At 45.7% G+C, this 25,381-nt stretch overlaps 1 protein-coding gene across 1 annotated transcript in view; it reads right to left on the reverse strand.

The window, feature by feature from the left end:
- Nucleotides 1–7,515: 7,515 nt before the first annotated feature.
- Nucleotides 7,516–25,381, reverse strand: part of LOC114693601 (X-ray repair cross-complementing protein 5-like) — a 43,759-nt gene continuing 25,893 nt past the window's right edge. Inside the window, exons 3-7 of the mRNA XM_028870025.2 lie at nucleotides 22,854–22,963; nucleotides 20,340–20,436; nucleotides 19,139–19,206; nucleotides 8,582–8,653; nucleotides 7,516–7,766 (exon numbers count right to left, since the gene is read on the reverse strand). Of these exons, the coding sequence (XP_028725858.1) occupies nucleotides 7,752–7,766; nucleotides 8,582–8,653; nucleotides 19,139–19,206; nucleotides 20,340–20,436; nucleotides 22,854–22,901 (300 nt within the window). The 5' untranslated portion in view covers nucleotides 22,902–22,963 and the 3' untranslated portion in view covers nucleotides 7,516–7,751. The remainder of the gene's footprint in view (nucleotides 7,767–8,581; nucleotides 8,654–19,138; nucleotides 19,207–20,339; nucleotides 20,437–22,853; nucleotides 22,964–25,381) is intronic.

The following is a 25,381-nucleotide window of genomic DNA, read 5'->3' on the forward strand; positions in this document are numbered from 1 at the left end:
TAACCTCCTTTCCTCTGCCTTGCCCTTCTGCCTCCAGTCACATGGTGACATAAGAAGGCTCTTGCCAGAGGCAGGTTCCTCTGCCGTGGACTTCCTACCTCCACAAGCTATAAGAAATAAATCTGATCTTTAGAAATTATTCAATCTCAGGTATTCTGTTACAGCAGTATAAAATTTACTTAAGATACACAGTGAGTGAGTTGCCTGCTGGCACCCGGGCATCCTCTCATTTCTTCTTGGACTGTCTCAACTAGAGTGGTTTAAATAATGTGATCTTTCCACCTCCCCAGCCTCTCTTACTGCTAGATGGTCTTCCCACTTCCCCAGCCTCCCTTACTGCTAGATGGTCTTCCCACTTGCCCAGCCTCCCTTACTGCTAGATGGTCTTCCCACTTGCCCAGCCTCCCTTACTGCTAGATGGTCTTCCCACTTCCCCAGCCTCCCCTACTGCTAGATGGTCTTCCCACTTCCCCAGCCTCCCTTAGTGCTAGGATTAGACATGAGGCAAACTTCTGCCCAAAAAGGTCTGCTGAATAAGGACCACTAACATCACCAGTGTTTTAATATTTTTGCATTTTCTCACTTTTCTCTGCTTTAAAACAAAACAAAAACAAACAAAAAACCAGAGAGAGAGAGAGAGAGAGAGAGAGAGAGAGAGAGAGAGAGAGGAGAGAGAGAGAGATTAGATTAGACTGGAGGGAACTGCCAAGAGAATCACAGCATTTCATTCCGGCCATTGCTCACTGCCATGAGTTTACTGGCAGCCACCTAAGCCAGACTTCCTGTAATGAGGGAAAACTAGGCCTGATTTACTTAAGGCAATGTTAGTTGGCAGTATTATTATCTACAGCCAAAGCACTTTTGACTCATCTGTCTACAACGGTAACATCTCTGCCATGACACCAGCACCACCTAGACACTGCATTCCTTCCTTTCTCAGGACAAATTTCATCCCTGTTATTTTATGTAACATTGTAACATTTTAAAAGTTGGGATGTAGGCTGGTGAGATGGCTCAGTAGTAAAAGAACTTACCACTAAGCCCGGTAACTTGAGTCTGATCTCCAGGACCCACGTGGGAGGTGAGAATTAACTCCCTCAAGTGGTCCTCTGACCTCCCTCCATTGCATGTGTGGAGAGAGGGGTGGGGTAATGGAAGTGTAAATAATTACTTTAAATTGGAATGCCAAGTAAAATGGCCACTAGCTTTTTTTCTCTTAACACCATCGACAGTATTTTGGAGCTGAAGAAATACTATATTTAAAAACATTCTTTGAAATGGGTCGTTGGATCTGCTGAAGTTTTGGTTTTTCCAAAGGTCATATTGTCCCTCTCGTTGCTTCATGGTGGCCAGATCCATCAGAGACAGAGATAGAGGGGTGACAGCAGCCCACAGACTGCCCTAAATCAACAGAAGCCCTGGGAAGCCTCTGCTACCAAAGAACAAGGACCCTTTGAAATGAAAATATGTCATTTGCACCAAAATACATTTATGCTAGCATTAAGTTTCTTTCAAATTGTCTTTGGAGCATGTGACATACCCTTCTGCTTATCTGCAATCATCTTTTGACTTCTAAGAGTACGTTTGATGTGTGAAACCTGTGAAAAGTCACCTCTGGCCAATATGACGCCCAATCAAAACATCAATACGTTCTGCTAAGATGACTAAAGCAAGCATGTGGCCACCTCAGATTACTCTGAAGAACATCAAGAATCCAAAGTTCAAGTCCTGTACCTCTCTTTAGCTTTGGATGACCTATGAATGTGACATTCCCATTCCAGCTTTTTGTCTGCTCAGGACTGATGCTGACCTCCAGAGGGAGTCCATGACTCACCACTCATCTTCTCTGGCCAATACTGGGGCACTTGTCACAGGAACTCAGTGCTGACAAAGAGTGTTGCTGAAGCTTCAGAAATGACAGACTCAGAGGGCTTGGGTAGTCTACCATCTGGCTTCTAAAATGTCCTATGAGGGCCTTCTGCACCCAACCCCAATCCTCTGTCACTACAAATAAGAAATTGAACACATTTTTCAACCTTTTATTCTTACTAGAGATAATAAAATTCATGCCTATATCATATACTCTGGCCAGGGATTAACTATGCCTGTCTTTATGTCTCTGGGCAAGACTGTTTCTAGTCTGTGTGTAGATACTACCAGAAAAGGGTCAGAAAATCTCTTTCTTGTTTCCAAAATCACCAGAGGAGATCCCTCAAAGGGAAGAGTATTAACACCAGTAATAGACTCAACATTCTTGAAACAACAAACCATGTGGCCATATGGAAGAGATACAATTCATTGATGATGATTTTGATCTTGCCCCAGTGTGTGCTAATTTAAACATCTTCAAACCAACGGCTTGGGATGCAGTTTGAAAACTGAGCTGTAACAAACCCAGGCGGGCTTTCTTTGGTGCATTTCTGGATCAGATCTTACTGGCAGATCCTTCTTTTTGTTCTTGTGAATGGAGAACTGCAGAGGTTTGGTCTGCTCACAAGCATGAGGATTCTGACTGTTAAGGAGAATACAGTTTGTTGGGCTCCTACAGCTGACTGTTCAGACAGCAAGGCATCCACATAATCCAAACATGACTCCCTCAGGCAGCCTCTCATCCTTGCCCACAGTTCGTATCACTCATCTGTAACAGATAATAACTGCAAATACGTGAGCAAGAAACAGATGTACTGTATATTTGATGGGACTTCCCCATAACCACCCACAACAAAGGAAGACTGGAATCCTACTGAGGATGTAACACTATCCTCTTCACCTGCCTCCATCTTCACAGCTCTGCCCTAGTTTATGATAGAACCTAAGATGAAGGCTGGAACCAGCCAGAACTCCTGGCTGCTGCCTTGCCCCTCCAGAATGCGGCATTCTTCCCACATGGCTCTCTTTACCCCGCCACCCCCATACTCTCAAGTAGGCCATCAAAACATTTACCCAACAAGTCAGACCTGTTTCTAAATGGAGAGTTCTGCTCCAAAGTAAGTTTCCTTGGTTTGTCAAAGACTATCTATCTTCTATTAACAGTATGCATTCATGAACCCTACCAATAAACCAAGAATGCCATTTTTAGCATGCTGAGTAGTAATAATCGCCACTAACTCCATCCTAGGTCTGTCAGAGTCCCCCTCAGTTGCCTTACCCATCCCATATCACATTGCAAAGGCACGTGGGCCTGAAGAATGTGTGTGTGTGTGTGTTGAAGTGGGGCATGGATCTGGGGCTGCTTCCTCTACACAGCTGGCCACACCTGTTCCCATTATTCACACAGCTCCTGCATAGCCCCCGCTGAACCCTTTCCACTTGGAAGAGTCGGTCTTCTCCAGGCACTGTGGCCACCGCTGAAATGCAGAGATTGCTTTTACTCGTTGCTCACAGAGGTGAAGAGACCTGCTGTGCCTTGCAGCTGTTCAGCGCCCATGGCATTGAGATGCAGCAGGCATATCTCAGCACCTGAGTCACAGTCGGGAACACTACGCCTTTGCTGTCTCTCAAGTGATTAGTTCTGATTTATGCGTAAATGGAGAAAGGGGGCACTTTCTTTCCAAAACGATTTCAAGACCCCAACACTGAACAGGGATTGCAACGCCACACTTCTGAGAGGTGGACAGAGCCACATGACGGTCAAAAGGTGAAGAACATGAAGCTTGCTTGCTATGGGGAAGAATCCCAAATGTGACTAGGAGTTGGGCTATTTAGATCATCTGTGAGTTAAACACTGTATTATTTCTACTTTGTGCTCCATTCTAGAAATCAGGAAAGAAAGCCAGGTCCCCTCCTAAGCAGGCTCAACGATGTGTCTTTGCTCTGTCCAGCTTAGAAGCATACTTCAAATTTTAGTCACAAGCTACAGTCTAAGTGCTCCAAAGTTTGGTGTCTGGAAAACAGCATGCTGACTCCCATTTTGCTGCTGGCTCCTTGTGCACTTTGCTCCATGGGAGAGGGGCAAGGCAACAAGTGCCCACTTCTTGGGTCCTGGTTGCGATACTGATAAAAATCAAAACCTAGAGTACCATCTAGAGTCCACACTAGGACACTTCTGAGAGTTTAAGAGGACACATTATGCCAAGACAACTCACTGGTCACCTTGTCAAAACTACCAAAGCACATTCTATGTCCTACTTTTGATCACACAGACTCTAATTTTTCATGTAATAACTAGGGAGTGGTCCCATGTCAAATAGCCACAGGTAGTTCTGAAGGTCAACACTGAAAGATTCAGACTCCAAAAGAAATATGATCGACATAACCAAGAGTCAGACCTATTAAAAAGTCTGTCAGGCCAGAGAGATGGCTCAGCAGGTCAAGGCGCTTTGCTACCAAGCCTGATGACCTGAACTCAGTCTGCAGGACCCATATGATGGAAGGAGAGAACAGACATGAATTTGTCCTCTGACCTCCTTAATGTATACACATACAAATAAATGTAATTAACATTTTGATGTAAGGAGAGTTCATGTGTTCTGTCTGCCTATGCTTTCTAGCTGGAACATTCGTGAAAGCACCTGGTCTGTGGAAAGCACTTTGGCCCTCCCAGAGTACTTCCGAGGGCACACTCCCACTCAGTGAGCCTGCGAGGCAGCTGTTTCTGTAACATGGCAGAGGCTATGGCAGCAAGCAGCGCCCCCCGGCTCCTGAACCCCCACTGTGTGCCCTCACAACACCGAAGCTGATAAGCCAGAAAGCCAGTGTTCTGGACCCAGAATGCTTGGGGGCAGAAAGCGAGGTCAATGTGAAATGAGCGCGAAAGGAAGAAGGGCCCCAAACAGGCTACCTGCTGCTGCTCATCCAAACCGGCCGCGGTCCAGTCACTGCACACCTCAAGGCACAAGCACACGTGTTAGTTCATTGCCTTGAAAAACCATCCTGGTCATGGTTGGAAAAACAAGACAGAACAAGGGCTGGTGAGATGACGTTACAGCTGAGAACACTGGGCCGCCGCTCTTCCAGAGGACCCGGGTTAGACTCCCAGCACTCACACGGCAGCTTACAACTCTTCCTAACTCAGTCCCAGGGAACCCAAGCCCCTCTTCTGTCCTTCTTGGGCAATCCATTCCTGTGATGCACAGATGCACATGTCGAAAAAACACTCACACATGTTAAAAAAAAAAAAACTTTAAAAAAACAAAACAAAAATGCTCAGTCCCTAACACACTTTCTAAGATTAAAAATTCTGTCAAAGATTCATAAGCATCATTTAAAATAGTGATCTTAGCCGGGCGGTGGTGGCGCACGCCTTTAATCAGCACTGGGAGCAGAGGCAGGCGATCTCTGTGAGTGAGCAGCTGGCTACAATGAGTTCAGAAAGCGAAAGCTACACAGAGAAACCTGTCTGAAAAAAAAAAAAAAAAAAAAAAAAAAAAAATAGTGATCTTAATGGGGCTTGGGGTGAGACACATAACTCTTATAAGGGCATATGGAAATGCATGGGAGTTTGTCTCCTTTTTTCGAGACCTCCTCTCAAAGCCAAGAAACTTCAGTGGCATGGGAGACCAGAGGCGGCAGAGACTCTGTTCCATGACTTCCGGTGCACGGTCAAGCCTGGCATGTGTGAAAACGCCGAGCTTCTGAGGACTAGTCTATGACTGGTGGATGGCAGCTCAGTGCCTACTGCTTCCAAGGCAAGATGTCAGCAGGAATCCTGGGAGTTCGTAGACCTGCATATCTCATTTCACGGAAATGAAATTGATCCAAAACACAGCTTCCCTACTCACAATAGGCTCCATCAAGTCAACAAGCACTGTTGTATGAAGTGGATTTGGAAATGACGTGTAATTTAGTCCTTCCTCATTTCTCCCTGCTACATGTAACCTCAGTCAAAAAGCATCAGGAGGAGGGGATGGAGAGATGGTTCAGCAGGTCAGAGCATAGAGCACTTTTGCAGAGGACCTGAGTTCGGTTCCCAGCACCCATACTAAGTGGCTCACAACAACCTGTAACTCCAGTTCCAGGGGATCCATTGCCCTCCTTCTAGTCTGCAGGCTCCTGGATTCACATGCACCTACCCACATACAGACAAGCACAAATTAAAAAGAAAGAAAAATGACCACAAAATCTATAAGGCTAAAGTGACTCAAACCTTTTTTTCCGGTTTGATGGGACAGAATTCTCCACACTGCCAAAGACAGGAGGTACTTACTGGGTCACACTTACCAAGTCATGGTCCAGGAGGAGGTGGAAACAGTGTATTACAGTCTCCAAGGACCCAAGCCCTCACTCTGTGACTCCCAAGACTGACTCAGCAAGTCACATGCATCCCCTGGGCGTTGGCTGTCCTTGCTGGGAATGCTTTAAAAGGGCACCTGAGCTGGGTGTGGTGAATCCCAGCACTCAGGAGGCAGAGGCAGGCTGATCTCTGAGTCTGAGGCCAGCTTGGTCTACAGAGTGAGTTCCACGACAGTCAGAGCTACATAGTGAGACTTTGTCTCAAAGGGGCGTGTGTGAGTGCGTGTGTGTGTGTGTGTGTGTGTGTGTGTGTGTGTGTGTGTGTGGCACCTAGACATCAAGTCTGATGCTAGTGTTCAGATTATCAAGGAAAAGATCCCAAGGGCCCAACATGAACCTCACTGCCATCTCCTCAGCAGTATGGCACTCACTTTGGGAGTACCATCCTCAGCTCATGCATGGACCAAATTTCATTTTCAGTTTTTGTTTTCATTTTCATTGCACTGGACACTTTTTTTGCATACACTCAGCAGTGATCCACAGGGGACTGATTCATCCATAGCTCCAGCATGCCACCCACAAATGAAGTCCACTCATGACCGTCTACAGGCTGTTGAGGACACACGATGCTTGAGGTTATCAAGGAAGGGGAGTAAGAACCTGGGAAAGGCCTGAGGGCAGAAGGAAGGAAAGCAGCACTTTGCTAGTTTCCTACTTGGGGGAGCGAAATATCTAGATGTATAAAAGTTGACAGAGAAGAGATGGACTGTGAAATTACGGAAAAAGCATTTCAGCCACGCTCCCTTTTTGAAACACCTCTAAGTCAGGACCAATGGAACGACACAATTCTAACTACTGATGGGAATTTCTCAAGCCTTGCTTTTTCCCAGTTTGCCAACATGGCAGAGACCAGACTGAGCAAAGGCCTTCTCTTCATGAGAACACCGTTAGTCTGAGCTCACGTGCTCGCTCGTACAGAGCGACTGTGTGCCCCGTCCCAGCCTGTCAAAGGTCAGTCACCAGCATATGAGCTAACGTGGTGGTGGAAATCTTAAGAGAAAGACAACTGGGTCAGTCATTACTTGTGACTTTTCTAACTCCCTTACTTGGTAAAAACTAAACCCTACTGCTCCCTTTACATAAGTTGTTGTTGTTGCTGCTAGCAGACCTGGTGAATGACCCCTGAGCAGGCCTGAGACTCCATGCCATGGCTCCATGAGTATCTAATAGCCTCACAAGGACTGCGTTTCTCCCCAACACACCAAGACAGAATGAAGTCTCCTTTCCAGAAACTTCAGTGTACGTGTGTAATACACCAAAAAGAGTAAAACTTCACACAAGAAATAATATGCCAAACAGAAAATAGTCACTCTTTATAAATTTGGATAGGGTCTAAGTTATTCCTTGTAATATATGTGTATGTGGTCACTCTGTAGAGACTTGGGGTGATTCGCTCCCAAGTTGTCCACTGGGATGATCGCCAGAGCTTCGGGTCCCCCTGAATGGCTTCCAGGATGCTCTCTGTCAGAGCTCTCAGCAACATGGAGATGGCACTCTTGGATTCTCGACACATCCATGGTCTATATCATGTCCAGCTGAAAACGAGAAAAGCATATTTAGAAGGGAACCAGCTGCGCACACACACGTGTACACACACACACACACACACACACACACACACACACACACACACACAAACCCTGTACAGGTATTCTCTGCCAACTATTTTAGGACTTAAACACCAACTATTTCCTTGTTCCAGCCCTAAAAACTTTCCCACAGAAAGGCTGACAGCGTAGTACGTGGTCATCACTGCGGGTTCCCTGAGAGGCTGAAGGGCACCCATGGTCCTTCCACACATGAACGACGGCTGTGAAAGCCCACATTTGCACAGCTTCCCAGGCACCCACAGTACGGTGTGGCGAGTCCAGGAAACTGCAAATGTCTATCAGTTGGCTTTGTTTCTATTAAGCTAATTGAGAACATTGAAGAAGTGGGCTTTTAAAGGATGTTTGTATTCGTCAACCCACACAAACTGCATGTTACACTGCTTATTTTTGGTTAAGAACAATTTCAGTGAATTATAACATTTTTCTACTCAGGAAATAGCTTCCCTGGCTCCCTTTTAGTTCTTCAGAGGGAAGGATTAATCTGAATGAACGCTATAATTGAAACCGCAGAACTCAGGAATCCCCATTATGAAATTACCTATACAATTAAATTTATAATAGTAATAATTAATTGTAATGGTAATAATTAACAGTGCAAGGTGCATCTGGTGTGTGTGAAATTACACACACACATACACACACACACACACACACAAGTCTACAATGACAGGTTTTGTGGCTGTATTTACAGCTCAGACAATGGGGTCTTTACACACCTGGTACATATTAAAAGTACTTACTAAATCATCCACATCACCACCTTCTTCAAGCTCTGCTGCGTCTTCTTTTGCTTTGTCTTTGGGGGCCAGAAACTATAAACAGGAAAGTGACCATGACAACAGAATGATTACTTTTGTCTGTTTTGACAAAAAGACCACGCAAACGCAGGAAGGCTCTGAGACACAGGGGCTCGGCCTGTGCTCTCTCGTCTCTAAACAAGAAGGCTAGTTTTGAGGTTTGATAGTCCACACTAACGTGTCACCAGAGAGAGAGTTCTGTGAGAGGGGGAAACATCAGTGTTTGGCAAAGAGGTGACTGATGGTGCACACCTGATATTTGTTTCTTCCAGAGGGTGTGCTGGCATGTTCAGGTTAAGAAAAATAATGAAGTCCCCACCCACCGACCCACCCACCCAGTAAAACCAGCACCTCTTGGTTTCCTTTGAGAGGAGCAGAGGAATTAAGCAAGATTATAGTCATCTATTCCTGAACCTAGGTGAGGACAAATGTCCTCAGAGAACAAAATGGGTGAGCTTGGGAGGCTGTTTATCTTCCCTAGAAATCCTTCTGTTTGTGTTAGAAATGTTTGAAAACAGGCAGATGAGAACAATCTGTATCAGTGTACTTAGAGCTGGAGCTTCTAAAAGGCAGAGACACTGAAAAGTCTGTAAGGATCCAGGAGTGATACCAGGTTTCTCAAAGTACTAAGTGGAAATGATCTGAACACCATTTCCCACCCTGCCCCTCAAGACAGAAAAGCAAGAACTTTCTCAGACTTCGAGGCATATAGCACCTGCGTGTGAGGGGTAGGTCTGACTAAGGCCTACCTGTCCCAGCACAGAAGATGACCTGTCCAGGTAAGCGAGACGAGCTGTAGAAGTGTTTTAAATGGGGCAGTGGAGGTGGGCATGGCTTTCTGCTGTTATTCTGTGTGGTAAGCAAGCCTTCCAGGTCAACCCTGCCTCCATGCATCAAGGAAATCATGGCCTTGCAGTCTTCTCCCTTTCCTAACATGAAAGCTGTTTTCCCTATGAATCCCGGTTATTTTTATGAATGGTGGGTATGACCACGACCTCTGAAACTCAAGATATAAAGGTATCTCCTTATCAAGCCGTAAGTCGGAGCCTCCCACTAAACACGAGGCTTTGCACAGCACGTTCCTGGAAGCATGTTCCGCTCACACGCATGTCACAGAGCTGTAAGTGTGAGGCTGGTGTGCCTCACTGGCTCTGCTCTCCCCTGGGCCAGAGGCGACGGCAGTCTGTGGACCACATCTCTCCCCTGGGCTTCCTTCCTCACTTCCTCACTTGTTGTTGCTGTCCATTTTGACTGAGATTCTTGAGGACATTATGCATCTTCCCATAGCCCTTGGGTGACCCTCCACTAGACCCTGTGCGGAGTTGGGATCAACACCACCAGAGACAGACAATCTGGGGCAGACAGTGTGAACACAACTGTAACGTGGTTTAGGTCTCACTGAGTCTATGTATTTATTCTGGGTGATGTTAATAAAGATACCTGAGGGCCAAGTGCCATAAATGAAGTTTTGCACTTGGTTTACTATGTCAAAGGTTAGAAATAAGCTACACTCGCCCCTTGATTCTTACTCTTTATAGTTGTCCTGATTATTATACTAAAATGATTGTTTCCTGCCTTGACTCTTCCACTCATCATTAACCAACACAGACAATTTTCCACAGATCAGAAACATATAGTGAGACTTACCTAGTTAGGGTAAAAAGGATAAAGGTAGAGCTAGTTCTCACTATATACCCCTGTGGGGCCACAAATAACCAGCACCTCCCAAAGAAATGACAAATTCCATAGCTCGATGGCAATAGCCCACTACATACGGCACCTCAGCAACCTGAAACGTGGTAGGTACTCCTTGATAACTCTAGAAAAACCCTAATGCATCCTGGCATTCATCCTCTAAGCTCCAATTCCCACTGCCCTACCTCCTGCAAGGCCTCTTCATATTGCAGTTAAAGGATGAATTAAGATAGGATGGTCTGTACAGTATGGCCTCGGTATATATAATTAAACATGAACGGCACATCTCTGAGATGTGGCCAAATTCCTAGGAAGGACAGAACAGCAGAAAAAAGCAAGAAAGAAAAAAAGCCCTGAGCTTCCACCAATTTCAGAGCATCAGCAGCTGAGTTTCTGACCAATCTCCACATTCCTAAGCATAAGCAGATTACGGCTAAGGGCTGGGCTGCCTCCTTATCCTCGCCAAAGCCCCAGGCTGATCTCGTCTGCAGATCGCTCCTCATCAGTTTCAACGGCAAGTCATTTCTAGACCACGCAGTGACCGGGAAGCTAGAGAGTGAGCACTCAAGGACTGGCCTGCTTTCTCAACCAAAGAACCAAATTCTCAGGTCACAGCAGAAAGGGGTAAGAGTCACTCCCATCTTTTGTCATTCTTTTCCTTTGCAATATGCCTAAGTGAAGCAAAAACAGAATGGACACTGGGGTGACATGCTTCCCCTTCCCCTAACCACCATCATTTACTTGGGGTTACCACAAAGAGCCTCCTTACCTACAGATCGTTATACAAGGAATCAACAGTACTATCTCTAAGTACACGAGATTCAACGCTGGCCACATTCAGAAAAATGGAATCAATAACCTCTGCATAGGAACGGCCAGCCTTATCCCTCCATTAAGACTAAAAGCTAACAGTCAGACCCTTACCAACACCCATGCTAAAAACACAGGGCTAGGGATGGTGGCACTCCCAGCACTTAGAGCCGAGGCAAGTGGATTGCTGTAGAGTTCCAGGCCAGCCTGGTCTACACAGGCAGTTCCAGGCCAGCCTGGTCTACACAGGCAGTTCCAGGCCAGCCAGGTCTACACAGGCAGTTCCAGGCCAGCCAGGTCTACACAGGCAGTTCCAGGCCAGCCTGGAACATAGAGTAAGACTTTTGTCTCCAAAACAAAACAAAATCCCAAGGGTTTTTCACTGGGCTGACTCCAGCACCATCAGATAACTATAGATAATTCGAAAACATCAGGTTGGGACAGTAGTGGTAAGCAGATTGTCTAGCATGGGCAAAGCCCTGATCCAGTGCCTGATACTATAGCAGCAAAAATTAAGAAAACAAACAAACCAACCAAAGCCAGATATGGTGGTTCAATCATGAGGTGCAGGTGGGGATGGGGTGGATGCGGGGGTTGGTTAAACAGTTCAAGGTCACCCTCCACTACAAAGTCAGTTCAAGTCACTATGGGTTACATGAGCTCTGGCCTAAAACAAACAAACAAACAAAAACCAGTCAATAGGAACAGAAGGTTGCCTAACATGAAATAATCTGGGGTTTCACTAATGCTATACACAGCTTATTTCACTCATAAAGACAAGAGCGTGCAGCGGAGAAACCCTCAGCTCTGCTGGTTTCGGAGGAGCCCTGGGGCAAGGACCTGACCGTCCTACAGCTGATTATTCCCAAATGCCCCCTCTAGCTCATGGGCTGGTGTTTAGTCTCGGATGAACTAAGGGAGGCAACAATGTTTATATAAGTGTGAGTGCTCTAACTAGAGGGGTTACATCCAACGTCTAGACAAGTTTGTCCAAGAACACCTACCATGTCTTCATTTACAAACGTCCAGCTTCCCAGACAAACCAAAGGCCTGTCGGCAGGAGGAAGGATGGACGCTGCAGTAGAATCCTAACAGGGACGCTACACAGCTCGACCACAGAAAAGAGCAGCAGTGGAAAGTCACAAAAGCTCTGACTCCAAGTACACGAGCGCCAGGAACAGACGCAAAGGCTCTCAAGGGACAGAGTCGGTAGTGGGTGTGCAGGAGACAGGAGGTTCTGAATGGGAAGGGCGCGCATGTCTGACTCTGACCTCTGGGCAGCAAACACTCAGGTACATCACATGGAGGAATCCATCAAATTGTATACACATGATGTTATTACATTATGTTCTGCCTTAGTAAAAGTTTAAATGTAAAATTTACCAAGCTTGCAGGGGGGTGGGGGGTGGGGTGCACACCTTTAACCCCAGCACTTTGGAGGCAGAGGCAGGTGAATCTCTGTGAGTTCAAGGCCAGCCTGGTCTACAGAGTTCGTTCTGGGACAGTCAGGGCTACCCAGAGAGCCCCTGTCTCAGAAAAAAAAAAAAAAAATTACCAAGCTTGCCATGCATGGTAACACATGCCTTTATCCCACAGGAAGGCAGATCTCTGTGAGTTCAAGGCCAGTCTGGTCTACAAAGTGAGTTCCAGGACAGCCAGGGCTACATAGTGAGACTTAGAAAAACAAAACAAAAAGTACTAAGCTTTAAATAACCATTAAGTAATACTGTGAGATCACATCACACACACACACACACACACACACACACACACACACACACACACACTTATTTCCCTAACATCCAGAAAAACTACATCAGTAATTTAAAGCAGAAATAAACAAAGGAAATGGTCATGGTCCAACAGAGACCACCAACCAGTTAGAAAGATGATTCTTTTCTTTTTTTTAGACAGGGTCTTGCTGCACATCTCGGGCTGGTCTTGAGCTCAGGACCCTCCTACCTCAGCCTCATGAGGACTGAGGTTACAGGCATGTGTCACCGTGCCTAGAAAGAAACAGTTCTTTGGAGCCAGGCTCACAGGTTAAGAGCACTTGCTGCCCTTCTAGAGGACCTGGGTTAGTTTCACAGCTGTCTGTAGCTCCCGTTCCAGGGGATCTGACACCGTCTTCTGACTCTGAGGGCACTTGGCATGCACATGGTACGCATACATACATACATACATACATACATACAACACAAACACACACACACACACACACACACACACACAAACACCCAAAAAACAATTCTTTGTTTTTTGCTTGTTTTGTGTTTTGACAACCAAACCAAGGACCCTTGGCATGCTGGTCAAGTGCACTGCCATTGAGCTACACAGAACCCAAAGAAGTGATTCCTAGACGTTGTCTTAGAATCCTTCATCAGGATTCTAGGTCCTAGAACAGGATTCCCAGCCAGTGATTTCCTATGGAAAGACTCTATTAACTACTAATGACAGGCATAACACTCCCAGCTAAGAATAGAACAAGTTCAGCAAAAATATCAATGGGTCACAGTGACATTAAATGAATTACAGAGAGTAGTATTTGCACCTAGATTTCAAAATGGAACAGAGATGCCAGGCAACTTGAAAGTGCCTATCTAAATTTATGAATGATTTTTCTTTTTGACATGGGCAATCCAGTTGGTCTTGGCCTTGGCTCCACAAGCCTTCTTCTCCCAAGTTGCAGGATTATAGCCACGAAACACCAAAGTTATCTCTGTGAAATACATTTCCATGTCCGTAGCAGGACAGACGTACCTCCATTTCTCAAAGAATCATAAAATCCACATACTTCTAAAACATACTGGAGAGCAGTGACTCTCCTTAAGGTGTTGCATAAAGTTATCATTTAATTTTCACTTCAAAGTGAACATCCCTGGATAGTTATTTCCTTTCAAATGTCAACATTTCATAGCAAGGATTTGACAGCTTGCTCATTTTAAAAAGCTTATGGTAAACATCTTGAAAGAACGTGGATGAACAACAGGGCTGGCTCTTCCATCTTTCTGATTAGTCGGGGTTCCCTAACTGATTATCTGGGAAGGGGCGAAGCTAACCCTGGACCACCGTGTAAACGAATACTCAGCGCCTGTGCAAAGGGTTCGCATTTCACCAATAGCTGCAGCACGTCACTCCTACCAACACCACACAGGGCTGGGGAGACGGCTCGGCTGATGAAGGCGCTGATGCACAAGCATCAGAACCCGAACCAAGCCAGATGTGTCAGCAGCAGGCTCGGCGAGAGACCCTGCCTCAAAAAAAAAATCTGTGAAGGACGATCGAGGAAACCATCTAACATTGATCTCTGACCTCCATGCACACAACCCCACATGCTCACATATATAAACACAGGCCCATACACCAACAAAAGCCAAACACACACACACAACTCGGGGGGGGGGGGGGGGGGAAGGCCATGAGGAACCCGTTTCCCTGAGCCAGAGTCTAAATCTGCATTTCTCACTAGCATCTACAGGCGCATTTTTCTCTCACAAAACCAACAGATGCCATTTTTAAATTTTTTTTAAATCTTTGTAAGTATGCATATGGTGTGTACACATGCACGCACGCACGGGAGTGTGCAGGCAGGTGCACACATGCCACACTGTGCATGAGGAGGTCAGAGGGCAACTCTGAGTGTTAGTCCTGCCTTCCTTCCACAGAGTCCCTTTTAGTTCATTGTGTCCTAAGCTTTCCTGCTAAGCATTCCCCTGGCCATATAAACACATTTAATAGAAAAACCAAAATAGATAGATAGATAGATAGATAGATAGATAGATAGATAGATAGATCGGTAGAAGCATTGAAAATGTGAAAGAAAAGAAAGAAAGAAAATTATGTTTTCTAGATGCAAAAGGGAGTCTGCAAAGTTGATGTGCAATATACTTTTGCAGAGGCTATAAGGTAATGCATACCAAAGTGCGTCTCACAGAACGGGTACTCCAAGCATTCCGCTGCATCCCCTGGTTCTCATCTGCCATAAAGTGGCGTTTTGCTGGTAGAGAAACACTGTCCACCAAGCAAGGCGGCACCAGGTACCCAGTGACAGAGGCAGATCTTCTCCCACCTGTTACCCACTGCGCTACCTCTACTCAAAGATGGCGACATCCCCCTCCCCCCAGCTGTCTTACACTACACCCGGAGTCGGTCCTGGTGATGTTAGAATCGTCTAAGGACTCCACCTGATTCCTAGAAACTAGCTGAACTTTCTCTAAAGCTTAATTCTCAGACATTAAAACTCCTGATGCACAGGCTCGGTGCTCTTTAATGTGAAAGAAGATCTCACACGTACAATACAGAGTGAGTCTCACACAATCTGAAGGTATTCTCTCTTGTTAGACCCCTTCCCTTACTAACTCTGTATTCACTGAGGTGTGATATTTTTGGCTAAGACGTGCTGCGGGGAGGAAAGCCTGCCTTTTGAAGACCAGCATTCCCTACTTCCTGTGAAAACTAGTATATGTAGTCAGTCTCACCTAGATGACAGATTTTTCATAATGCATAATGATTAAAATTAAATTATACATGGACTTGCTGTATCTAGCAAGGGCTGGCTGGCACAGTTTACTCCAACTTCTCCAGGCCTGACGGCCAGCTGTTCCATCAAGCGCTATCTGGATGTCACTGTGACTGTGTTGTAGGTAAGATACACATTTAAAAAAGCTGACTTTAAGGACACCCTTGATAACGTTAGTAAACCTCATCCAATCAGGTGAAGGCCTTGAACAACACAGCAGGTTGTGTCCACAAACACAAGAATTCCTGGGGGAATTCTTCAAAGACGGCGACACAGAAACCAATCAGCCAGTCTACGGTGTGCTGGACAACAGACTCGTCACAGTGATGAGAGGCAGGACCCCAGGCATCCATCCTCCATATGATCTGCGTGGATTTGCCCAGATGAGTCTGAGCATCTACTGAACCGAAACTGACAAGAGATTTTTTTTTTTTCCCATTAAGGATGCTACCTTGAGAGAACTTTTGATTTTGAAGGGTTACCCTCTGGTATCGTTAAACTTTATAAGGTCATGTTAAACTTTATAAGGTCATGGGTCAGTGGCAGCCAGCACCCATCATCAAGGAGGATGAAGGCAATCAAAGTATCTGTCTTTACCAGTGTCTAACTTGAGGTCCTCCATCACTACATTTGGGGTAAAAGCCTGTACCCACAATCAGCTTGTGTGTGCCTGCAAGTGGAGGAAGACAACCTGAAAATAGAGTACTCTTCCTTCTATAAGAAGATCACGTTGTGGATAATACAATATGATGATTGGCATTTTCCCATTACAGGTCACTTTTTTATTCTCTAGTCTAACTTTAAGGCAAGCTTAAATGCAGAAAAAAATCTGGAATTTCCTTTTCTTTAAAGGTCTAGGTTAAACAGATTCTCTCTCTCTCTCTCTCTCCTCTCTCTCTCTCTCTCTCTCTCTCTCTCTGTGTGTGTGTGTGTGTGTGTGTGTGTTTCTTTGAAGACCCTTGATCGACACAGTTTGGTTTAGGGGAGAAATGTTAAGCATAGTACAAAGTGACAAACAGAAATAAAACCAAACATCTGAGTGACATTCTCAAGCCCGTGGCACTCGGTACTGACTGTGGCTGAAGTGGCTACAGGCATTTGTAGGGCACTGAGACGATAATCAGTACCACAGAGCATTCTTCTAAGCACTGCGATCTTACTTCTCCAGGGGAGGCCCATACCTGTTCTTTAACAAAAACTTTTGCAGAGTGTGAGGTGGGGGTGGGGCGTGGCTCAGTTGGTGGAATATGCTTCCTTTGCAAGCGAAGGCCCTGGGTTCAATTCCCAGCATTATATGCACTGGTGTGATGATGTAATCTCAGCAGTTCAGAGATGGAGGCAGCAAGATCAGAATTCAAAGCCATGCTGAGGAGATGCCCAGTGAATAAAGTATTTGCTGCACAAATGAAGACCTGAGCTTGGAACTTAAGAACCCATGTGAACGCTGGAGACTGTGGTGCACATCTGTAATCCAACACTGGAGACTGTGGTGCACATCTGTAATCTAGTGTCCACGTGAACGCTGGAGACTACGGTGCACATCTGTAAACCCAGTGTACCTACAGTAAGATGGGAAGTAGAAACAGCCGAAGCCCCAGACACTTGTGGTCAGCTACCCTGTCACAGGCCATGGCAAGAAGAGGTCCTCCCTCGAACAAGATGGGAGGCAAGGGTGACACCCAAGGTTGTCCTCTAACTGTCACATCCATGTCATAGCACGAGTGTGTCTGCACTCACATTAACATATACTTCAACAGGTATACACACACACACACACACACACACACACACACACACACACACACACAAAGGTTTTGTTTTTAAGTTCAAGGTCTTCCTTAGCTATACAGGGAGATCAAAGCCAGCCTAGGTATAGACCCTGTCTCAAGAAAAAAAAAAATCAAATAAAAAATGAACGAGAAAAAAAAAAACTTTGAAAATCAAAATACTTAGTAAAAATTCTTGATTCTTGCTGGCTAACTTCTTGCCCAGATGATTCTCTAATGTCCGTGTCTAATTCCTTTTCTGAGTTGCAAGTTCACAGCATTTTCCATGTGACCTGAAGTTAGACAAACAGTAAACGTTCCCACTCTTGTCCCCGCCATTCCCTTCCCAGCCCCAGGCTGAGCTCTCCTTTACACCCGTGGTTATGTCCAGTCTCATCCCAGCCCTGTGCTCCCGGAACTGACCATTTTAGCTCCCAGGGGTCAAGGCACCATCATTATCCAAGCCCAGTGACTGGCACACAGCAGCTGAGTCAACCGCCGGCTGCCAGGTACTGTCCTGGTGGGACGAGGTCAGCCAGTGACTGGGACTGACGCAGAAGGTTATAAACTATGGACTCTGAGCTGTTCAATTTAATTTCATACAAATTTCATCACAACCTTGAGGTACAAAGAAGAATTACTTAACTAAATAATAGCTACATATATTTGACTGACAGCTGAGTCAGATTTAATACTCAATACATCAAACAAGGAAGCCTTAGCCTAACAAATGCGCCAATCAAAAGCTCATGGCTTCTGTATACGTGGGGTCTTTCACAAAAACACCTGGCTATTCCCAATGCTAGACTAGCGTTTCTCTACCAGTTCAACATTATAGTCACAAAATAGCTTTAAAACCTCAAACACACCACTGCTGAGACCTGTCTGAACCAGCAGAACCTCTGGAGTGGTTCCTCTCTTAGTTTCGTGTTTAGTGCTGGGGGACAGACCCAGTACCTCGTGCACGCTGGTTTAGCCATTATTCTACCACTGAGCTATGTCCCCAGGCCCCGCTGTTTAACCAGTGTTTCCAAGGAGACAGGGAAGGTGCAGCTAGATGGCCCAGTGGGCAAGTGTGTCGGCCATCAGGTCTGACAGCCTGAGTTCAAGCCTGGAACCCACGCGGTGCTACGTAGGAGAAAACTGATTCCTGCAGTTGTTTCTAACGTCCACACGTGCGCCATGTGCCACAAGTCATGTGCCATGGCGTGCAGACCACTCCACCACACACACACACCCCAAATACATTTAAAATGTAATTTCAAAAAATTTAAGGTGGGGCTACATGCCTTTAATCCCAGCACTCTGGAGGCAGAGCCAGGCGGATCTCTGTGAGTTCGAGGCCAGCCTGGTCTGCAGAGTGAGTTCCAGGACAGGCACCAAATCTACGCAGAGAAACCCTATCTGGGGGGCGGGGAGGAGGGGCGGAATTTAAGGTGGGGAAGAGTAGGGTTGGAGAGTTGTACTCCACAGCCTTCATCAGGACCTGGGCTAAGCAGGAAACACATTGGGGTTCAACAACTCTGCAGCTACTAAAGCTAGGACCACAGGGATTCTAGAAACAACCATGGGAAAAGGAATGGACTGAACGTCTCTTCTGATGCTGCAGCTGAGCAGCTGGCGTGGCTGGTGAGGAATAGGCACATGGTGTTAGCAGCTTCCTCGTGGTGTAACTCATCTACAGACAGCGAGGGAAGGAGCTTTCAATACCTTTGCGGCTTCCTCGGTTGTGACAGAGCTTCCAGGGCCTTCATCCTTGGTGATCAGAGTAACTCCATCTAAAAAGTAAGGTGAAGAACAGTGGAGATGCTTCTCTACATCCACCATGGGATTCCCCATGTGTGTGCACACGTACATAGGCGCGCGCTCACACACAAGCAAAATATGCCCCATGCGTACAAACCCTAGGAAGGAGGCATGGATCGCCCAGCGAAGGAGAAATAGATAAGATCTACATGAGCAAACTGGAGAGGGAGGTGATGGAAGGCAAGGGATGGGGGATGAGAACATAGGGGAATGGGAGGTTTGAGGTGGAACAAGGACAGAGTGGGAGAGCAAGGAAAGAGATACCATGATAAATGAAGACACCATGGGATAGGGAGAAGCAGAGTGCTAGGGAGGTTCCCAGGAATCCACAAGGATGATCCCACCATAGACTACTGGCAATAGTCGAGAGGGTGCCTGAACTGGCCTACTCTGGTGATCGGATGGCCAAACACCCTAACTGTCCTCATAGAGCCCTCATCCAGTGACTGACGGAAGCAGGTGCAGAGAGCCACAGCCGGATGCCAGGCTGAGCTCTAGGATTCCAACTGATGAGAGAGAGGAGGGATTCTATGAGCAAGAGACATTGAGACCATGATGGGAAAAAGTACAGAGACAACTAGCCAAACTAGTGGAAATGCATGTGGACCAATAGCTGAGGAGCCTCCATGGTACTGGACTAGGCCCTCTGGATGGGTGAGACAGTTGTTTAGCTTGAACTGTTTAGGGGGCCCCCAGGCAATAGGATTGGGATCCGTCCCTGGTGCATGAGCCGGCTTTTTGGAGCCCAGTGCCTATGGTGAGACACCTTGCACAGCCTTGGTGCAGGGAGGAGGGGCTTGGACCTGCCTCAACTGAATGTACCGGGCTCTGCTGACTCCCCATGGGAGAGCTTGCTTTGGAGGAGGTGGGAATGGGGGGTGGGTTGGGGAGGAAGGCTGGGGGGGTGGAAGGAGGGAGGACAAGGGAATCTGTGGTTGGTATGTAAAATGAATACAAAATCTCTTAATAATTAAAAAAAAAAAAAAGAAACCCTGCATTTGCACATACAGGTACACCACACACATGAAAATGAAAACGTAAAAAGGAAAGTTTTATGTATATTTTTAAGTAGCATAAATATTTGAAGAAAACACCACCACCTTACCCTGAACAACAATTTCCCAGAAGTGATTTAATTGTTTAATTTCCACTTTCTCTCGAAGGGCTTCCAGGAAACGGTTGAAGCGCTGCTCTTCTGAAAACTGGGGGTGGGCAAGGGGAGAAGAGGCAAGTCAGGGCAAACACGAAGCCAAGTTCAGCTCCAGACCAATGGACTTGAATCCATCAGAAACAAAATGCACTTCGGCAACCGGAAACCAGCAACTCAGACTGCTCTGGTGTCTGTGAACCAGAAAGACGGCTATCCCTGGAAGGCACAGAGCTGCTCGAAGCCACACAGATTTTGGCAGCTTAGAACTTTGTTTTTTTGTTTTGGTTTTTTTTTTGTTTGTTTGTTTGTTTTTGTTTTGTTTTGTTTTGTTTTTTGAGACAGGGTTTCTCTGCGTAGCTTTGCGCCTTTCCTGGAGCTCACTCTGTAGCCCAGGCTGGCCTCGAACTCACAGAGATCCGCCTGGCTCTGCCTCCCGAGTGCTGGGATTAGTGCAGACAATTTCAAACAAAACAGCACTTTATAAATGCTCGTGCAGCTCAATACACTGACCATCTGATGTCAAGAACTGTCAATTTATCCAATCTGTGTTTCTTTTCGTGACTACCAGAGACTGATCACAGAACCTTGTGCACACTGGTCCAGTGCTCTCCCACTGAGCTACCTACAGTACTCCAGCAGCAACCCAACCAATCTCGTTTTGTTTACACCTCTATCTCACACAGCTCTGAGAGTAATTTTAAAGTAAATTTCATCATATTTCAATTATAAATATTTCTGTATGTCATATCTAATATATAAATAATATCTAATACATATATATATATATATTAAATTAAGAAACATACTCATCTTCGCTCCTTGGAACATGCCTATAATCCTAGCACTGGGGAAATGGAGGCAAGGCAGTGAGAAGTTCAAGGCCAGCCTCAGCTGTACTGTGAGCTGTTTAAGCCAGTATGGACAGCTGAGACCATGTCAGTAGCCAGAGAGACTACCGAGAAAGGGAGGAAAGGAAAACACATCCATTGTACATCAGGAGATTTAAGAGGGCTGAGGGAGCAAAGAGCCACTTGATACTTTCTTTATATGAATTTCAGGTTCCTTAAAAACCTAATTTTCCTGCTTAAAGCAGGTCTGCATGAGCTGGACCGATCTGATCCGTCCACAGTCTCTCCTGCTCCTCTTCCATCTTGCTCCCACCTCTGCTGTGGTGATGTGGGTGGACACGGGGCCTCATCCACACCAGGTGACTGAGACAGACACCCAAGTCCTACCCAGCACTGATCCTGCTTAGCTTGCGAGATCAGAAGAGACTGGTTGCCCTCGAGGCGGCACAGCCAGAGTCTGGCTCTGTCTCTTCTCTAAGGCCCACGCTGCTGGCCGACATTCTTCCGGAGCTGTGGTGGCAATAAATACCGGAGTCGGAAGCTCCGTGAAGCCCGGGGGAGGGATCTGAAAAGCAACACATCTTCTCCCCATTTAGCCAATTCTTTCCCCACTCCTCTGAGGCATCCTCAGTCTTCTCTGGCTTCCACTTTTCCAAATTGTTGTTGTTGTTGTTTTTAATTTCTAGGGTTTTTGGATCATCTACTTCTGATGACATTTTCTCATTTTCTTGTCATTCTTTGTATGAATCTACATTATTCAAGTATTAATTTGTTCATTCAGCAAATATTTAATCAGCACCCACAAAGAAACACACTCTACGACTATGTCTACTTTAAAAATACACTTTCTATTTCAAATTGGCTCACTTCTTGCTTAGAGGAATAAAGGCCCATAAATTATCTGGAAGAGGTTTATAAGCATTTTCTTTCTCTCTTTCTCTCTTTCTTTTTTTTTTTTTTTTTTTTTTTGTTGTTGTTGTTGTTGAGACAGGGTTTCTCTGTGTAGCCCTGGCTGTCCCGGAACTTGCTCTGTAGAGCAGGCTGGCCTCCAATTTGGAGATCCATCTGCCTCTGCCTCCTAAATGCTGGGATTAAAGGCGTGAGCCACCACCACTCAGCATAAGCATTTTCTAAAAGTTCCTAATGAAACGAAGAAACCCCACTTAAAACACTGGGAAATTATTATGGTCTGTCAGGTTCTTTGTTTCTTCTGGTATTCATACACCTACTCGTCTTTGTAAAACCCCCTCAACAGTCACACTAATATGTATTTCCTAACAATCGTCCTGAAAGAGTTAGCTTATCCTTTATAATGGCAGAGCCACCAGAGGTTACAATGGGACTTTCCTCCCTTCTCTAAGTAGGAGCATGAAGCCTGGACACTGGTGTCACAAAGAGCTTAGCTAACTCTGAGGGATGAATCTGCGCCCTGCCCCCAACTGCCTCCATCCCTCCTGAGGGATGATAATGAGAGCTGCAGTGAATTCAGTCATTCCTCTGGGCACACCGCCCTGTTCACAGTGTGGACGGCACTCCCGAAACCCAGGCTTATTTGGGGGTGCTGCTTGCTCGCTCTGCCCTTTGACAGCTATCGGGGCAGAAGATGGGTGAGTGCAGTTACCTGAATGGCCTCCTCCCGGAAAGCTTTGATGCACTCCATACTCTTCATGAAATACAGTGTCTCGTTGGTATCCAAAAACTGCTCGATGAGACTTATTAGCTGGAGACTAGCTGGAACGTAAGACAATAAATGTATTCTCTTAGATGGGAGGGACGCTAGTGAGAACACAGCACAGTTCTTACCACACAACTGTAAGGGTGACCTCGTGTTCAAGAGACTCGGAATCTGGATGCACAGCCACGTTTCTGTGCGGAGGGGTAAGATGCAATATTCTACCTCAGAAGTCTATATTTAGGAACTTTGGTGCTGGGCACGGTGGCGCACACCTTTAGTCCCAAAATCCAGGAGGAATTAGCAGGTGGATTTATGTGAGTTTGAGGCCAGCCTGGTCTACAAAGTGAGTTCCAGGACAGCCAAGGCTACACAAAGAAACTGTCTTGAAAACCAAGGAGAGAGACAGAGAAGAGAGGGGGGGGGAGGGAGGGAGGGAGGGAGGGAATGAATTAACAGAATGGCCCCCATACTGCTCTTCCAGAGGCCGGGAGTTCTGTTCTCAACACCCACATAGGGTAGTTCACAACAGTCTTTAACTCTAGATCCAGGGAAAGCTGATGCCCTCTTCTGGATGCTTGTGGGCACTGCACTCACATGCGCATACTCTCACACAGCCACATACATACACATAATTAAAAACAATAAATCTTTTTTTTTTTTTTTTTTTGGTTTTTCGAGACAGGGTTTCTCTGTGTAGCTTTGCGCCTTTCCTGGAACTCGCTTTGGAGACCAGGCTGGCCTCGAACTCACAGAGATCCACCTGCCTCTGCCTCCCGAGTGCTGGGATTAAAGGCGTGCGCCACCACCGCCCGGCAAAAACAATAAATCTTTTGAAAAAAGAAATTTGGCAATACTTGTTATTTGTCAAGAAATAAAATTAAATTTCTAGAGTGCTTAGAATTATAGCTAAGTATTCATTCTGGGGTGTCAAACACTAGGTTGTAGTGGGATGTTGTGTTTTGTGGTTTTGCTTGTTTTTTTTTTATTTTGAACAATTCAAAACTACCTTTCATAATATATTCACAGGGAATTGATCCTCCAGTTCTTCCCCTAACTCTGAGACTCAGAGTAACTCAAACAGTACCAGGCAATGAAAAGTAATGAGCTAGGGGCAACCTACCTGGTACCAATCCCAGATCACATTAGGGAAGAGCAGGCCACATTCATCATCAGAATGAGCAATCATTACTGTATCTGTGCCCTTCCTGGACCTGGATATTTCCCGGGCTTCTCAGTGTTGCACTAGCTCTGGACACTTAATGAGCAATAACTGTTAGCAGGCAACATGTGCATGCCTCAGAACGCAGAAAGACATTACTAATGGTATCATTTTCAAGGCAGGCTGCAACTTGTGGCTGCCTCACAAACAAAGAAAAAAGGAATTCTTCAGTATGAAAAATGCAGAGGAGAAGAGAAACCTGCCCCGACCTAAGCTGAAGTAGAAACCATCGAAACATGAATGTCATGGCCTCAAGGTGCACTCTCCTTCGTCCCTGAAACCACGCACTGCCTAGCTGCTTGACAATTTAATGTGGTATGGCCACGATATTAAGTCTGCCATTTCCCAAAATCATGACCTCATTTGAACAGTCTGTTTAAAATGTACGTGAGAGTGCAATACTAAAGCAAACCGCTTTTAAGAGTCACCTGTGAGGGCTCGAGGCCACTAACTGTGAATCAGAGACCCGGAGCATTGTTCAGTGTCTTACAAAAGACCTGAATCAACGCCATCTACTCATTTCCTGAGGACCTTAAAGCATGTGGAAAGGATTTAAAATAAAAAAAAAAAACCCTGAATAAAGCATTTTTCTAAAATAGCCATTTCTCAGGAAAAAATATCCCCAGGAACCATTCCGTCTCTCCTACCAACCCGGAGATTATGATCTCCATTACTATAAAGCATTTGACAAATTTGAGGATTAAAGAAACACTTCCCTATGCAATTTCAGAAACCTCCCCCAATGTGTCCTCCAGCAATAAATTAATATCCAAGTACAATGCAAAGGACAGACGGCACGGTCCGATAGCCTTTCTGAGGTAAATAATACAACTGTGATTATCAGCAGGACAAAGCCATCTACAAGAGGCTCAAAGCAAACAAAAGCGTTTTCTCTTTTCAGCGTGCAAAGGTAAAGCCTGGTGTTTCTAACACAGCTCACAACGGCTTCCTTTCGCAGACAGTCTGATATAGAGTTCACCTGGCATTATATATCTTATATATACTATATAGATCTTACATATATTATATGTATTATATATCTAGGCACAAATAAACCCCTTGAGAGGTCAATGACACTAATCCCAAACATTCTAATTCCTCCGTTTCTTCTGAGATGAGAATGAAGAATCTTAGGAAGCTGTAACCTAACTCTTTCTCTTTGCTTCATTTAACGACTGCATTAGCTTGTCCCAGTTAGTATTTATTGTGCAACTACTGTGTACAGGACGTGATGCTATGTTCCTTAGGATTCAAT

Source organism: Peromyscus leucopus, chromosome 13, assembly GCF_004664715.2.
Source record: "Peromyscus leucopus breed LL Stock chromosome 13, UCI_PerLeu_2.1, whole genome shotgun sequence".
Lineage (NCBI taxonomy): Eukaryota > Metazoa > Chordata > Mammalia > Rodentia > Cricetidae > Peromyscus > Peromyscus leucopus.